Below are 18896 nucleotides of genomic sequence, written 5' to 3' on the forward strand. Positions count from 1 at the left end.
CAGACAAACAAAAGCTAAAAGTTTACCACCACTGCACCTCCCTTGCAAGTAATGTTGATGAGTTCTTCAAGCTAAAAATGAAAAGATGCTGATTGGTGACATAAAAACATATGAGAGTACATAAAACTTTGGTAAAGGTGAAAAATAAATTCAAAATAGAAGACTGTAATAGGATGGTGTATTAACCCCTTAATATAGTATAAAGATTGAAAGAAAAGAGGATTAAAAATAATTATAACTACTATAATTTGTTAATGAATTGACAGCATAAAAAGAAGTAAATTGTAACATCAAAAATACAAAAAGGGAGGTGTAAAAGTGTGGAGGCTTTATAGGCAAATGAAGATACATTGCTATCAGCATAAAATGGACTGTTTTCTTCCTGAGACATTTTATGTAAGCCTGATGGTAACCACAAAAGCAAAATTCTGGAGTAGATTCATGCAACATAAAAAAAAAAAAAAAGACTGAGCATATTACAATGGAAAACACCAGCTTCAGAGGTAGAAAGAAACAAAGGAGAAAAGAAACAAAATAAATACAAAATAGCCAAAAGGTTATTGGTTATGGTAAGATGACAGTAGTAAGTTCCTATGTATCCATAATCACTCTAAATGTAAATGAATTGAATTCACCAATTAAAAGGTACAGAGTGGCTGGCTGGATTAAAAAATAAGAGTCACCTATATGCTGCCTACAGGAGTCTCGTTTCAATTCTAAAGACACACATGGGCCCAAAGTAAAGGAATGGAAGAAGATACTCCATGCAAGTAGAAATGAAAAGAAAGTGGGATTAGCTACACTTATGTCAAACAGTTCCAGGCAAAAACAGTAACAAGACAAAGTCATTATATAATGATAAAGGAAGCAATACATCCAGAAGATATAATAGTCATAAATATATATGAACTCAGCATCAGAACACCTAAATATATTAAGCAAATACTAATAGATCTGAAGAGAAAAATAGACCAACAGTACAATAATACTAGAGGACTTCAATATTCCACTATCAGCAGTGGATAAATCATCCAGACAGAAAATCAACAAGGAAACATTGGAACTGAACCAAACATTAGACCAAATGGACTTAAACATATATAGAACAGTCCATCCAACAGCAGAATACATATTCTTCTCATTGTGTACATGGAATATTCTCCATGATAGATCATATGGTAGGACATAAAATCAACAAATTTAAGAAGATTGAAATCATACCAACTAAATATTCCAACCACAGTGGTATAAAACTGGAAAGTTACAAGAAAAAAGTTCTAATCCACAAATGTGTGGAAACTAAAAAACATACTTCTGAACAACTAATGGGTCAAAGTAGAAATCAAAAGAAAAACAAAGTATCCCAAAACAAATAAAAATGAAACACAACATAGCAAAACTTATAGGACAAAGATAGGTTTTTTTTATTTCAATGTAATTAACATAGAGTGTTATATTAATTTCAGGTGTACAATATAGTGATTCAACTATTCTATACATTACTCAGGGCTCATCATGGTAAGTGTACTCAGCATCCCCTTCACCTCTTTTACCCATGCCCTCCAGCTTCCTCCCCTCTGTTAATTACCAGTTTGTTCTTTGTATTTAAGAGTCAGGATTATTTTTTTTTGTCTTTTTTTTTTTTTTTGCTTTGTTTCGTAAATACCACAAAGGAGTGAAACCATATGGTTTTTGTTTTTATCTCACTGATTTATTTCACTTAGCATTGTACACTCTAGATCCACTCATGTTGTTGCAAATGTCAAGATTTCATTTCCTTTTTGATGACTGAGTATCCCATTGTATATAAATACCACCTCTTTATCCATTCATACCTCTATCAGTGGACTCCTGGGTTGCTTCCGTATCTTAGCTATTGTAAATAATGCTGCAGTAAACATAGGGATGCATTTTTTTTTAATTAGTGTTTTTGTATTCTTTGGGTAAATACTGAACAGTGGAGTAACCGAATCATATGGTAATAGTATTTTCAGTTTTTTGAGGAACCTCCATACTGTTTTTCCACAGTGGTTGCACCATTTGCATTTCCACCAGCAGTGCACAAGGGTGCATTTTTTTCCATATCCTCTCCAACACTTGTTTCTTGTGCTTTTGATTTTAGCTATTCCAATAGGTGTGAGGTAATATCTCATTGTGGTTTTGATTTGCATTTCCCTGATGATGAATGATGTTGAGCACCCTTTAATGTATCTGTTGGCCATCTGTATGTCCTCTTTGAAGAACTGTATGTTCATGTCTTTTGCCCAACTTTTAATTTCATTATTTGGGGGAGGGGGGTTGGTGAAGTTCTTTATTTATTTTGGATATTAACTCCTTATCATATGTATCATTTGCAAGTATCTTCTTCCATTCAACAGGTTGTCTCTTTGTTTTTTGAATGGTTTCTTTTGCTGTGCAAAAGCTTTTTATTTTGATATAGTCTCAATAGTTTATTTTTGCTTTTGTTTCCCTTGCCTTAGAAGACATATCTAGAAAAATATTGCTATAGCCAATGTCAGAGAAGTTACTGTGTGTGCTCTCTTCTAGGATTTTTATGGTTTCGGGTCTCACCTTTAGATCTTTAATCCATTTTTAGTTTATTTTTGTGTATGCAGTGACAAAGTGGTCCAGTTTTATTCTTTCCATGTACTGTCCAATTTTCCCAGCATTTGTTGAAGAGACTGTCTTCCATTGCATATTCGTTCTTCCTTTGTCATAGATTATTTGACCATGTAATTGTGGTTTATTTCTGGACTCTCTGTTGTGTTCCATGGATCTATGTATCTATTTTTGTGCCAGTACCATAGTGTTTTGATTACTGTACCTTTGAAGTATATCTTGAAATCTGGGATTATGATGCCTCCAATTTTATTCTTCTGTTTCAAGATTATTTTAGCTATTTGGGGGTCTTTGGTGATTCCATACAAATTTTTGGATTATTTGTTTTAGTTTTACGAAAAATACTCTTGGTGTTTTGATAGAGATTTCATTAAATCTGTAGATTGCTTTGGGGAGTATAGACATTTTAACAATATTAATTTTCCCAATCTATGAGTATGGAATATATTTCCATTTGTGTCATCTTCGATTTCTTTGATCAAAGTTTTATGGTTTTCAGAGTACAGGTTTTTCATGTTCTTGGTTAAGTTTATTCCTAGATATTTTATTATTTGGGGTGCAATTGTAAATGAGATTATTTTCCTAATTTCTCTTTCTGCTACTTCAATATTAATATATGGAAATGCAACTGATTTCTGTATATTGATATTACATCCCACAACTTTACTGAACTCATTTATCAGTGTTTGTTGGTAGGGTTTTTTTGGTGAAGTTTTTAGGGTTTCCCCTATATGGTATCATGTCATCTGCAAATAATGAAAGTTTTACTTCTTCCTTAGCAATTTGGATGCCTTTTATTTCTTTTTCTTGTCTGATTGCTGTGGCTAGTACTTCCAGGACTATGTTGAATAAAATTGGTGAGAGTGGACATCTTCGTCTTGTTCCTGATTGTAGGGGGAAAGGTCTCAGTTTTCCCCATTAAGTATGATGTTAGTTGTGGGTTTTTCATATATAGCCTTTATTATATTGAAATACGTTCCCCCTAAACCTACTTTGTTGAGGGTTTTTTATCATGAATGGATATTTTATTTTGTTGAATTCTTTTTCTGTATCTATTGAAATGATCATATGGTTCTTACCCTGTGTCTTATGAATTGTGTTGATTCATTTATGAATTTTGAGCCCACCTTTGTATCACAGGAATCCCACTTGATCATGGTGAATGCTTTTTTTAGTGTATTATTTGATTTGATTAGCTAATATTTTGTTGAGGATTTTTGCATTTGTGTTCATCAGAAATACTGGCTTATAGTTCTCACTTTTGTGATATCTTTATCTGGTTTTGGTATCAGGGTAATTCTGGCCTCATAGAATTAATTTGGAAGTTTTCCTTCCTCTTCTATCTTTAGGAGTAGTTTGAGAAGAATAGAAATTAACTCTTCCTTAAATGTTTGGTAGAATTCTGTGAGTCTATCTGTCCTGAACTTTTGTTTGTTGGGAGTTTTTGATTACTGATTCAATTCCATTGCTGGTAATCAATCTGTTCAAATTTTCTATTTCTTCCTGATCTAGTTTTAGGAGATTATATATTAGGAAATTATTCCTTTCTTCTAGGTTGTCCAATTTGTTGGCATATAGTTTACATAATGTTCTCTTATAATCTTTAGCTGTGATGTTGGTTATTATTTCTCCTTTTTCATTTACTGATTTTGTTTATGTGAGTCTGACTAAAAGTTTATCATTTATGTTGATCTTTTCAAAGAACTACCTCCTGGTTTCATTGATTTGTCCTAATGTGTTTTAATTTTCTATTTCTTTTGTAATCTTTTTTCTTTATTTCTACTGGTTTGGGGGTTTTGTTTGTTCTTCTTTTTATAGCTCCTTTAATTTTAAGGTTAGCTTGTTTGAGATTTTTCTTACTTCATGAGGTAGGTCTATAGTACTATAATCTTCCCTCTTAGAACAGTTTTTGCTACATCCCAAAGATTTAGGATCATTGTATTTTCATTTTCATTTGTCTCCATGTATTCTTTGATTTCCTCTTTGATTTCCATTTTTTATGTGGCCTCTGTATGATTAGTTGTGAAAAGTCTGTTCTGCCCATCTTTGGGTCATTTTCTCAGTTATTTACACTGATGTGGGTGTTATCTAGGTGTATCCAGGGGACAAGGTGAGCTTAGGATCCTTTTACTCTGCTCTCTTCCCCAGAAGTAACAAAGACAGTTTTTGAAAGTAAAATTTATAGCAATAAATGCATATATTAAGAAATTAAAAAGATTTCAAATAACCTAACTTTATACCTCAATAAACTAGAAAAAAAGAACAAACTATGCCCAAAGTTACCAGGAAGAAGGAAATAATAAATATCAGAGCTGAAATAAATGAAATAGAGACCAGAAAACCAATAGACAAAATCAACAAAACTGAGAGCTGATGTGCTGAAAAAGTAAACATAATTTACAAACCTTTAGCTAGACTAAGGAAAAAGAGAAGACTCAAAATTAGAAATGAAAAAGGAGATAATACAACAGGTACTTTGAAATACATAGGATAATAAGAGGCTCTAATGAAAAATTACATGCTGACAAATTAGGTAACCAGAAGAAATGGATATATTTCTAAAAATACAACCTCAAGAGCAAATCAAGAAGGAATAGAAAATCTGAACAGACCACTAACAAGTAAAGAGAATAAGCTGATAATAAAAAAATATCCCACCACAGCAAACCCTGGGACCATATGGCTTCACTAATGGATTCTATTAAACATGTAAAGAAAAATAATACCAATCCTTCTCAAACTATTCCAAAAAATGGAAGAGAGAAAACTTCCAAACTCATTCTGTGAGGCCATTACCCTGATACTAAAGGCCAATGGGTAAATATAAATGCAAAAATTCTCAACAAAATATTAGCAAACTAATCATCTTAATATGTTCTTTACTTCAAAAATCATGACCACATGGGATTTATCTTTGGGATTCAGGTTGGTTGAAAATATGCAAGTCAACTGTAATCCATTAATAGAATAAGAGATAAAAATCATATGATTATCTCAATAGCATCAGAAAAAGCATTGGATAAAATACATTATCTTCTCATTATAAAAACTTTCAAGGGGCGCCTGGGTGGCTCAGTCGGTTAAGCGGCCGACTTCGGCTCAGGTCATGATCTCGCGGTCCGTGAGTTCGAGCCCCGCGTCAGGCTCTGTGCTGACAGCTCAGAGCCTGGAGCCTGTTTCAGATTCTGCATCTCCCTTGCTCTGACCCTCCCCCGTTCATGTTCTGTCTCTCTCTATCTCAAAAATAAATAAATGTTAAAAAAAATTAAAGTAAAATAAAAATAAAAAAAATAAAAACTTCCAACATATTGGGTATAGAAGGAACATCCCTCAAAATAATAAAAGCCATACATGATAAACCTAAATCTAATATTATACTCAGTGGAGAACAATTGAAAGCTTTTCTTTAAGATCAAGAAGACAAGAATGTCCACTCTCCCTACTTTTACTCAATATAGTACTGGAAGTCCTAGTTAGCACAATTAGGCAAGACAAAGAAAAGGGATCCAGATCAGAAAAGAAGTAAAATTGTCACTATTTGCAGATGATATGATTTTGCATATAGGAAATTTCAAAGACTCAACCAAAACAAAAACAAAACTGTCAGCACTAAACAATTTCAGTAAAGTTGTAGGATATACAATCAACTGAAATCATTTGCATTTCTATACACTAATAATGAAACATCTGAAAGAGAAATAAAGAAAACTGTTCCATTTATAATAGCATCAAAATCAATAACTAAGAATAAATTTAACCAAGGAAGTGAAAGATGTGTACAATGAAAACTACAAGACTTTGCTGAATGAAACTGAAGAAAACACAAATGAAGACATCCTGTGTTCGTGGATTGGAAGAATTAATGTGGTGGAAATGTCCATATCACACCACAGAAATGATGTACGCACCTCAGTACATCATATAGTGGTATGGGATGTCAATATGTCTTATTATTGGTAATATTTACTTGGTGAAGGTGATGGTACCAGGTTTTTCCACGGTAAGGATAATGTTTTTCCCTTTGTAATTACTATCATGAAGGGAGATACTTTGAGAATATACAAATGTCCTATTTTTTCACTATCATTCTTTGGTGATTCTTGCCTGCAACAATTACTATTGTGATGTTTTTGACCACTAGTGATTTTCTATCTTTAACATTCCTTTAGATTTATTTTTACACATTTGTTTTCTAATTTGCTAATTAAGATTCTGCCATAAGGACGAGCTATACCTTTGCCCCCATTTATTCAGTTATTTATATCAGTATGGACTTATATACTTAGTCTTTGGATTGTAACTCAATACTATCATTATCTATTTTGTTGTATATATTGTTCCAGCTTTGGCTATTGGTAGCTTCTTCAAGTTTGTCCTGTGTTCTACTGATATGTTCCCCATTCTATTTCAAGGACTTCCTAACATCATGAGATATTCCAGACTCCCCTTGTATTTTCCCATTTATTCAAGGACCTCTGTCCCATTTATTAGAAAATGGTATTTAGAAAACAAGATCTGCATCTTAGGTGTGGTCATTTCTCCTAGGATGTCATTACTTTCAAGCCCAGGAAGTGCCTGTTTCTCCAATGTCCTGGCCATTTTTCTGTAGAGATGTTTCCTGTGCTTCTATATTGGGAAAAATATGGGTGAAGACATGGACACATTCAGATTATTATCCTTTTGAAAATAGTAATAAAAAACCAATACTCTTTGTTCTTTTTCCTTTTCTATTCTCTAGTTCTTCAGTTTGGATTCACAACTATCTTTGTGGCAGCTTTTCCCCTAGCACCACTTCTGGCCTTACTGAACAACATAATTGAAATCCGACTTGATGCTTACAAATTTGTCACACAGTGGAGACGACCTTTAGCTTCAAGGGCCAAAGACATAGGTAAGTTAGATTTGAATTTTTTTAAGATATTAACCATCTAGTGGATAAAATCAGATACCAACTTTAGATTTTTACTTATGGTTTCCATGTAAGATGACTTAATAATTCTTGCAAGAGCATAATTATGTTAGCTTTAAATAACATTAGACAAGTAAAGCTACCTTTTCAGAAATTTATTATTTCTGGTACTAGAGAATTTGTGCTTAAATAGATTCTCAGTTTGGTTATTTCTATCTTAAGAACTTGGAATCTAAAATATTGACTTATCACTTACATCCTTTTTAAAGTAATCCTCCATTTGCTTTACTTTGTTTTACCCTTCCCCTAAACGTTTGCCTTAGTCACAGAAATCATGATCCAGTTTTTCTAAAGACAGATGGCCTTTGGTCTTTGATGAGAAAAGCTGAGTTGAATCAGATGCAGCCTCTTGAGAACTGCCTGGGGTCAGAGACCACCTTTGATTCATTTCTGCATCCAGTTCTTAGTACAGAGGCAGCAGGCACTTAGCCAATGTGTACAGAAGAGAATTGAATGTGGATACACTTGGCTCACAGTGTTCTTTAACTTCCATATGAAACAAACACACATTCAGTGAGCACCTACCCTGGGCCAATGCAACAGGGACTGGGCCCACACAGATGTCAGCATGCTTCGGGAGCTCCCAGGCTGGTATTGGCTTGACAGTGTGAGTGCCCATCTTACTGGCTAGCATATTGGTGCCTCATCATTGACCAGAACTCTCTGACTTAAGTCTAATCCTGACTGAGTTGTTAAGTGATGAACATTAGTACTTCCACAGGAACTCCTTCAGTGACAAGATATTTGCAAGTACAAATTCTTACTGTTGGTTACAAGTGCCAGTATTTGGGATGTAAGGATCCATGGAAAGGACTATTGAAATTACTTACCCCAGTTGTTTTTTGTGTTTGTTATCTCTACTGTTATGTCTGGAACTAATATAACACTTCTCCTTGAATAGGAATTTGGTATGGAATTCTTGAAGGCATTGGAATTCTCTCTGTTATTACAAATGCATTTGTCATAGCAATAACATCTGACTTTATTCCTCGCTTGGTGTATGCTTATAAGTATGGACCTTGTGCAGGTCAAGGAGAAGCTGGACAAAAGTAAGTTTGTCATAAAACTATCATGAAATCCCATTTCCTATGCACTGTGTGATGCTGGTTCACTCAGACAGAAGCTTCTGCACTGGAGTAACCCAGGATTAGAATGGTGGGGAGTGGGGGAGGGAGGTGAAATTATGATGATGCTTTTAGCCAAAGAAAACACATCCTGAAGAGGTGGGGTCAATATAGGTCAGACAAGTTCTAGGTGGAATCCAGTGTGAGAGCAGCAATTAATCATTTCCCCTATCCATGACCTGTGCCCACTATGAACTGAGAAATGTGTGGTATACTAATGTGTGTAGACAAAAAAATAGCACATGATATAGTATAGTTATACCATTTTTATTTTAAGAGGACAGTTATAATCTGATTACTCTTGTATCATCATATGGAGATTCTACAAATTCTACATGGGAAATATACAACCACATGATAAATACCCTATAGATACTCAATAAGTATTTGTAGAATAAGTAATCCTTCCTGGCTACTGACCTAACCAATGTATATATGATCCCAGGCAGATTCAATTCTATGGCATCACCTAAGTGATTCCCAAAAGTCAGGGCTTTCTGGGTATTTCTCGTCAGGTAAAGCCCAGGCAAAATTATAGCATGCCCCTAGATTTCTTAACATACTTTAGTGGGAGAAAAATACCTGTTTGGCTAGAGTAAAAATAATCAATTCTAATTGTAGAATTTAGAGGTTTGTAGGTCAGAGTAGGATATGTTTGGGAGTCTTTTCAATGCCCCAGAAGTCATCCCACATGGGCTATGATTACCTGCACAGGCAGCCCTACCTTTGGGTTTACTTTCAGAACTAAACTAATCCTGTATAGCCACTGTGATTCAATTAGCCCCAAGGAGTAAAGTGCCACCAAATCAAGTCAGCCAAATTTATGCACCCCTGGTCTAGGTCCAATTTCATTATTAATCCTACATAAGTACTCTAAGGCATGGACAGCTGAATGTAATAAAACCTACATTCCAGCTATTTGAAGAAGCTTCTATAAAGTTCTTTACTATAATAACCATGTGGACATTAGACACTAATTATCTAGCAACTTTAAGTGAACATGCCATCCCATTTTAAGAGATTTAAAGACTTATGTTGTACTACTCACATACTCTTTCTAATTGTAACTGATGCCAACATTCTCTGCTTGACTGAGCCTGGAAAAACTTGCCTTTGTTTAAACCACTTTCCCATCTGTTTTGCATTTGACTCTCAAAACAACCCTAGGAGTGGGACATGCATTATTACCCTCACTTTGAAGAGCAGAAAGAGATTAGAGGTTAAGTCCAGAATATCAAGGCAGAGTACCTATGAGAACCCACATGAAGGCAAAGCCTAGACTCATACAGTGCTCTCCATCCTGAACAAAACAGCCCTCAGGGCCATTGCCAATAAATTGTCAATCAGCTCATCTAACAGGAGAGAACTCCCAGGGGTTTACATTCCAATGGTTATTTAAATTCTTTTCCACCCCCAAATAGAATGAAACCTGTCTTGGTTTGGGGGAGCCCAAAAATAAAGTGGAAACATATATGTACAGTTATGATAGTGAATCAAAGCTTTAGAATGTTGACAATTTAGATTTAAGACAGTGTTCATGGGGTTTAAAATTTCCCTAATAGCCTCCTTGTTTCAGTTTTCTTAGGCTCCCCTGAGCTATTTTTTATAAATAACTTTTCTCTTTCACTTATGAGTCTTCTGCCACTTTCAATATTTATAGATCTACCTTCTATCTTCTAATCCATTGGTCATTTTTCTTGTTTTCAAATAGTTGCATTTGTATTCATTTCTTCATGAATCTTATTTTCTGCCCCACCAACTACTCTATTATCCTTTTTAAGTTTTTTTCCTGATAAAAATTCTTTAGAAATGATTTAACTAATAGGGGAGCAGCATTGTCAAAATTTAGAATGTTAAGGCTTTTGAGGTAGTATGTCCAATTTCTTATTATGATTTAATGCATCTGTAGAAATGCCATCTTTCAACTGAAACTTACTCTAAATCAAAAGTACTGCAACCAAACCAACTACCTTTCTCCGAATTCTCACCATTTTTTCAGCTTTCCCTGGCTTCCCCAAGGATAATTTCATGCATATATCCAGAGTCACTCAGTTCACATGCCCCTTGTCCCTATGACAGGATATCTCAACTTCTCCCTGGATGTGCTCTCCAACCGCAGTCTTCCCACTGTCATGAGTGTTCAGGGAATGCATCTTCAGTGGCATAGAGGGGAAGATATTCTCCTTTTCTAGCCAGATCTGAACATGAAAGGAATGCCATAATTTGAGGCAATGTTCTCCACACAGTGGGTACACGAGAATGTTTCAAATATTTCATCTCTGCTCTCAAGAAATTCCTTCCTTTTGACTACAGCCTACAGTAGGTGGATTCCTGGACCAATGCCCCTGCTCAGATTGTTTATGGTTTGTAAAATGAAGTCACTGTCTCTTTCAAGAGATCTTCATATAAACCTTTTTAGAAAAGTGCTTAGAGAACTAAAATCTCCTCCAGGTATGCATCAGAGGACAGAAATTACAAAGCACCGTTGAAGTTGTATACTATAAAATTGTTCTGTTAATCAGAACTAAATTTTAACCAACTAAAATTATTTTCAAATAGCACAAATAACCATTTTGAGCTCCCCTACCCATCCATTGAATGTGAGAAACTAATTACTGTTGTTATCAGGCTAGACTTGTGGAACATTCTCTAAAGATATATGCAGGCCTTAGGACTATTGTGAGGTATAGATCTGATTTAGTGATCTAAACCAAAGCTGATTTTCATGTATAAATAGTGTACATAAGGAGTTAGAGACTTGATCAAGGACATAATTCTCAAATTGTCACAGAATGAATCATAAATACATTACTTAGTTTGCAAGATATTTTTGCAAATTATAATCCAATAGATCAACATCATAACCAATTGCAAAGTTGTATTTAAAAACATAAAGCCTACTGTACAGAGATTGAATCTTCCTTTTTCATAATGTCTGGCATTTTTATTGCAATAAGTCAGAATTCCACTTTCTTCTGTCATCATCTCATTAGCCTAAGTATCTATAGATAAGTTAATATATAAATTTGTCATTTATCAATAAGGCACATTTGACTTTAAATGCGTAAACCAGATCTGATTTCTCCTAGCTTTTTCATCATTTGAGTCCTATCCCCATGCCATTTGTGTCACTATATGTAAAACCTCAAAGGCAAATGAATAGCAAAACTCAAAGATACTCTGCAGTAATTTTGGTCAGGAATCTACAAACTCAAGAGTCAATTTCTGGTTCTGTTCTTTCCCTTAAAACTGATGATTAGTGATTACTACTCGCTCATCTTTTTCCTTGTAGTAAAGGATTGAAACAATTAGTCATGAATGGTTTTAAAACCATTATTCTCACATTTAAATGAATGTGTTCTTTGCAGAAGTTACTTGGAAGAGGTATGCATCCTAATTTAAATAATGCTACCCTTACGTAAGATATTTTCTGAATCTCCTTTTTTGGAAGTACCTTCAGAGGCCATCTACCAACCCCTTAAGAAAATTAACTTCATTATTTTATATTCACAGAAACTCTTTGTCTGATACCTTCCTCTCTGTATCTCTTACCTCTGCCTGAACGTCAGTGCTTCATTGTTCCTCTAACTGGCAACTGGTAGTGTGTCACAGTGAGGGTATAGAGATCTCCTGCTAGCAAACAGGGACAGATGGGATCTGCCACTGCCTGTGGCCTCCCTGCTGTAACAGTAGGTTACTGAGTTGACACATGAATGCCACTGGCTAAACTTCATACAGTGAACTGTGGGAAATCTCATTTCCCTGATTTGATGACTGCCTCAACTACTTATTATGGACAATAGCGAAGATTCTACCACAGTGAAAAGACTTCGAGAAATGCCTAGCCAGTTCAGTATTAGCAGTCCCTCTTCTTCCCTGATTATGGAAAGGATATGGAAGGGAGACTTACACAGCTGATAACTAGGTGTGTGTATATATATGTGTGTGTGTGTGTGTGTGTGTGTGTGTGTGTACACACACACACACACACGGACTGTGTCCATGTGTGATGCTTTATACACAGGAGTACAGAACCACCAAAGGCATATTGTCAACTTGGATTTATGACTGGCAATACATGAATATGCTTAATAAATAGTTCAAAGATATAGCCTCTTTATTTTGAAGGCTGGGTATTGTCCATGAGACCAGTATTTTATTTAAATTTAGACTTTTCTCAATTGAGTTTTTGGACAGAGCAGCCATCAAACTGCAGCTTTAATCTTAATAAAGCCACAGGGCTGCTTTGGGAGATAAGAAAGAGTACAGGAGGGGTTGTAAATATTTCATTTCAGTGTTGGGTCTGTTTTCTGCCAGTTTCCAGAGGAACTTTCCTTTCTCACTGTTTGGGTCTTGAGAAGACTCTGCTATATTCTATAGCTCACAAAAGCTGGCTCCCTCTCTGTGACAGCTAATAATCAAGGCACTAATTTTCTTTCATGTCATGTTCTAGGCAGTTCCAAATTGTCCTTCTGATGAGTTGTAGGGGAGACCTCCTGCCAGTTGGATTAAGGCATGTTACACACCCACTGACCATTTGTTTCATCCATGAGTGACTTGACAAATGGGTCTTTTTGCTTGCTTCATTTTTTTAAGGCCATGATCAAACCCCAGTGATTTGTCTTGAGCAAGACAACATACAGAACTCATGTGGTCTCAGTACTGTGTTTGTGTCATTGTTTTGGTTCGGTGTTCAGCAGCTTGGAGTAATCATGCCAGACAAGTTAATGAAGGGAATTTGAAAGCTATGATTTACTCATTAAATTAATAATTATTTGTTGACCTCCTGCAAGGTAAAAATAAATAAATAAAATTCATAATAGCCATTCACACTTAATTAAGATCTTGCTATAGGTTAAGCACTCTGTCACACTTGCTTTACAGGTATCATTTCATTTAATCCCCACAATGACCCTATTAGGTAGGCCCTGTGGTTGTCTAAGGAAGTTACATAACTTGCTGAATTTGCATGACTAGAAAGCAGAAGAGCTACAATATGACCCTCTAATCCAAGTTTTTAGTATTATAATATACTAACTCCCAGTACAGAATGGAAGCTGTGTCCTCAAGAAGCTTATTATCCCTGCAGTGTATAGGCAGTAGTCTATATGCCCATATGAAATCAATTGAATTTGGTATTTACTGGATTCCTACACTACATAAGACCATCCTAGGAAACAAAAATACCTAGGACACCTGTTCTCCAAAAACAACTACAATCTAAAGAAGACCTACATGTATGCGGCCAACTCTAGCACAAGCTGTATGGTAATGGTGAAGTTAAGTGCAGCACCATACAGAGGAGGGAATGAGCTTTTTGGCCAGGATTAGGACATCTTCCCAGAAAGCGTGCCATTTCAGTTGGTCATTGGAAAAGGAGCACTATTTCCACTTATAAAGAAATGAATAGGGAATCCCAATAGAAAAGACAACCTGAACAAAAGCATGACAGAGAATGTAGTCTATCATGACTGTAGCAAGGGATGTGAGTTGGGAGGGAGTCATGGTCACACAAGTCACATTCATGACATTATGAGAGAATATAGATATTCATTAATAAAGGAATGTGTTTATATGTGCATGTGTGTTTATATCATCAAGGAAAGAAGCAGTGACTTGCCTATAATTTGTACTGATTATGCAATGCTGTCTTTCACCTATTTCTCTGAAGTAGTGATTGGTGCAGTGATGCTTTATATGATGATTTTGAACAAAAAGTACTAGAATAAAAGAATGACTTGTTCCTGATTTCACATACCCAGGATTTTTCGGTGTGCCCTGAGTGCTTGTGACAAGGCAGAGCCAGCTAAAGGCATTTATAAGTGCAAGAGCTTCTAGGAAGTAGAGCCTTTATTGAATTGGATGCAGAAGTGATCAGAGATCTAATTATAGCATTTGTTTTCTCTTTCAGGTGCATGGTTGGCTATGTGAATGCCAGCTTATCTGTGTTTCGAATTTCTGACTTTGAGAACCGATCTGAGCCTGAGTCTGATGGCAGTGAGTTCTCGGGGACTCCTCTCAAGTACTGCAGGTGAGCACTCAGCCTAACCTGTGCTGACTCTACCATGGGGAGGTTTTGCTCAGACAGTCCTTTCTGACTGAGCAGTTTAAAGCAGTGGTTCTCAATCTTGATCATGCATTAACATCCACTGGAGAATTTTAAAACTCCTCTTGACCAGGGCTGTGACCTAGAAGATTAAAACAGAATCTCTGGGGTGGAACCGAGATGTCCAGATCCAGGAAGCCAAACAAGAGAACCCAAAGAGACCCACGCCAAGACATTATAATGAAAGGGTCAAAAGTTAAAGACAAGAATATTAAAAGCAGGAAGAGAAAAGCAACTTGTTATATACAAGGGAAACCCCCGTAAAACTATCAGATTTCTCAGGAGAAATTTTATAGGCCAGAAGGGAGTGACATGATATATTCAAAGTGCTGAAAGGAACATATCTGCCAACCAAGAATGCCCTGCCCAGCAACAATGTCCTTCAAAATTGAAGGAGAGATAAAGAGTTTTCCAGACAAGCAAAACGGAAAGGAGTTCATCACCATTAGACCAGCCTAACAAGAAATGGTAAAGGGACTTCTTTAAGTTGAAATGAAGGGGTGCTAATTAGTAACAAGGAAACAGTTGAAAGTATAAATCTCACGGGTAAATATATAGGAAAAAAAGAGGAATGATCACTTATAAAGCTAGTATGAGGTTAAAAGACAAAAGTAGTAAAAATACTTACAACTACAATAATCAGTTAAGAGATACATAAAATATAGAAATTGTGACATGAAAAACAAAATGTTAGGGGGAGAACAAAAATGTAGAGCTTTAGAACGTGATCAAGTTTTAATAATTATCAACTTAAAATAGGCTGTTATTATATGTAACAGCATATACCACGGTTGTGGTAACCACAAAGCAAAAAATATATAGATACACAAAAGAGAAAGAGTAAGAAATATAAGCATACCACTAAAAAAATGCCATCAGATCATAAAGGGAGAGAGCTGGAAAAGAAATGAACAGAGAGTAACTACAAAACAGCCAGAAAATAATTAACAAATGGCAGTAAGTACATACCTATCAGTAACTACTTTAAATACAAATAAATTGTTCAATCAAAAGACATAGAATGGCTGAATGGATAAAAAGACAAGACCTATCTATTCGCTGCTCACTTCTGATGTAAGGACACAAACAGACTGAATGTAAAGGGATGGAAAAAGATAATCACATGCAAATAAAAACCTAATGAAAGTTGGGATATATTGTCTGTTCTAAATATAGACTTTCGAAAGAAGATCATTACATAATGATAAAGGGGTCAGTCAATCCAACAAGAAGATACAACATTTCTCCCAATGTACCCAACAAAGGGGTACCTAATATATAAAACAAATATTAATAAATCTAAGGGAAAAATGCATAGCAATTCACCCATAGTAGGGAACTTTAATACCCCACTTACATCAATGATAAATCATCCATGCAGAAAATCAATAAAGTAACATTGGCCCAGACAACATGTTACAGACATATGTACAACTTTCCATCCAAAAGCATCAGAATACATCCTTCTCAAGTGCACATGAGACATTCTCCAGGACAGATCATGTTATGCCACAAAACAAGTTTAATAAATTTAAGATTGAAATCACATCAAGCATCTTTTCTGACCCCAACGGTATAAATGATAAATTACAAGAAAAAAACTGGAAAAAAATCACAAGTATGTGGAGATTAAACATCCTACTAAACATCTAATGAATCAAAGAAGAATTCAAGGAGTAATCAGACAGAGCTTGAGACATTTGGAAGTTATTACAACATACCAAAACATACGGAATGCAGCAAAAACAATCCTAAGAGGGAAGTTCATAGCACTAAATGCCTACCTCAAGTAATAAGAAAACCCTCAAACAACCTAACTATACCTCAAGGAACTAAAAAAAAAAAAAGAACAAATGAAGACCCAAGTTAGTAGAAGGGAAAAAGTAACAAAGATCAGAGGAAAAATGAAACTAAAAACAAATAGAGAAGATCAATAAAACCAGGAGGTGCTTCCTTGAAAATATAAATAAATTGACAACATTGACAAACATTTAGCTAGACTCACCAAGAAAAAGAAGACTGGGGAAAAAACTGGAACAAGATACATTATAACTGACACTACAGAACAATGGATCATAAGAGACCAGTGAACAATTATACACCAACAATTTGACAACCTGGAAGAAATGGACAAATTTCTTGAAACATACAAACTACCAAGACCAAATTGAGAAGAAACAAGAAATTGGAACATACCAATTACTAGTAAAGAGATTGAATCAGTAAAAAAAAAACTCACAACAAACAAAAGTCCAGGACCAGACAGCTTCACTGATGAGTTCTACCACACATTCTAAGAATTAATACCAATTCTCAAAATCTTCCGAACACTAGAAAAGGAGGAAACCCCTCCAAACTCATTTTACATGGCTGGCATTACCCTAATTCCAAAACCAGGCAAGGACACCTCAAGGAAATAAATTACAGGCTAATATCCATGGTGAATATAAGTGTAAAATTCTTCAACAAAATATTAGTAAACTGAATTCAACAATACATTAGAAGGACCACACACCATGATCAATGATTTATTCCAGGAATGCAAGGATGGTGATTCCACATCCACCAATCAATGTGATATGCCACATTAACAAAATAAAATATAAAAATGATATGATCATCTCAACAGATGAATCATTTGACAAAATTCAACGTCCTTTCACAATAACAACTCTCAACAACCTGAGTATAGAAGAAATGTACCTCAACATAATAATAAAGACGATATATGACAAGCCCATGGCTATGTCATACTTAATGGCAAAAAGCTAACAGCTTTTCATCTAAGATCAGGAGCAATACAAGGATGCCCAGTCTAGCCACTTTTATCCAACATAGTATTGTAGGTCCTAACTAGAGCAGTTAGATAAGAAAAAGATGTAAAATGCGTCCAAATGGGAAATAAAGTAAAATTATCATTATTTGCAGATGACATTATATTATATATAGACAACCCTAAGACTCCAGCAGAAAAATGCTAGAACTAACAAACATTAAGTAAATTTGTAGGATACAATATCAATACACAGAAATCATTTGTTTTTCTATACACTAACAACAAACTATCAGAGAAATTAAGAAAACAATTCCATTTACATTGCATCAAAAAGAATAAAGTATCGAGGAATAAATTTAACCAGGGAGGTAAAATACCTACCTGTATACTAAAAACTGTAAGACAATGATAAAAGAAATAGAAGATATAAATAATTGGAAAGATAATCTGTGCTCATGGCTTAGAACAATTTTTAGGATAGTTCTATTTTTAATTTTTTGAGGAAACTCCATACTGTTTTCTAGAGTGGCTGCACTATTTGCATTCCCACCAAAGTCCAAAGGGTTCCCCTTTCTCCACAACCTTACCAACATCTGTTGTTTCCTGAGTTGTTATTTTTTGCCATTCTGACAAGTGTGAGGTGGTATCTCATTATGGTTTTGATTTCTTTTTCCATGATGATGAGTGTTGTTGAGCATCTTTTCAGTTGCACAACTGGGTATTGATCTAAAGGACACAAAAATGCTGATTTGAAGGGGCACATGCACCCCCAGTGTTTATAGCTGCACTATCAACAATAGCCAAATTATGCAGAGTTCAGATGTCCATCAACTGATGAATAAAGAAGATGTGGTATACACGTGCACGCACACACACAATGGAATGCTACTCAGCAATGAAAAAGAATGGCATCTGGCCATTTGTAACAGTAAGGATGGATTTAGAGTGTATTAAGCTAAGCAAAATAAATCAGAGAAAGACAGATATATGATTTCACTCCTATGTGGAATTTGAGAGACACAGCAGATGAACATAGGGGAAGAGAAGGAAAAATAAGATATAAACAGAGAGGGAGGCAAACAATAAAAGACTCTTAAATACAGAGAACAAACAGGGTTGCTGGAGAAGAGGTAGTAGGTGGATGTGTTAAATGGGTAGTGGGCACTTGTTGGGGTGAGCACTGGGTCTCATATATAAGAGATGAATCACTGGGTTCTACTGCTAAAGCCAAGAATACACTATATGTTAACTAACTTGAATTTAAATGTAAAAAAAAAAATTTTTTAAAGAATTGTTAAAATG

At 35.2% G+C, this 18896-nt stretch overlaps 1 protein-coding gene across 5 annotated transcripts in view; it reads left to right on the plus strand.

Annotated features, from left to right (window-relative positions):
• ANO4 (anoctamin 4) overlaps nucleotides 1–18896 on the plus strand; it is a 422446-nt gene that overhangs the window by 390741 nt on the left and 12809 nt on the right. For all 5 annotated transcript variants that reach the window (XM_043562306.1, XM_043562307.1, XM_043562308.1 and 2 more), the window contains 3 exons: nucleotides 7358–7510; nucleotides 8490–8637; nucleotides 14624–14743. In XM_043562306.1, coding sequence (XP_043418241.1) covers nucleotides 7358–7510; nucleotides 8490–8637; nucleotides 14624–14743 — 421 coding nt within the window. The remainder of the gene's footprint in view (nucleotides 1–7357; nucleotides 7511–8489; nucleotides 8638–14623; nucleotides 14744–18896) is intronic.

This window comes from Prionailurus bengalensis, chromosome B4 (assembly GCF_016509475.1).
Source record: "Prionailurus bengalensis isolate Pbe53 chromosome B4, Fcat_Pben_1.1_paternal_pri, whole genome shotgun sequence".
NCBI lineage: Eukaryota > Metazoa > Chordata > Mammalia > Carnivora > Felidae > Prionailurus > Prionailurus bengalensis.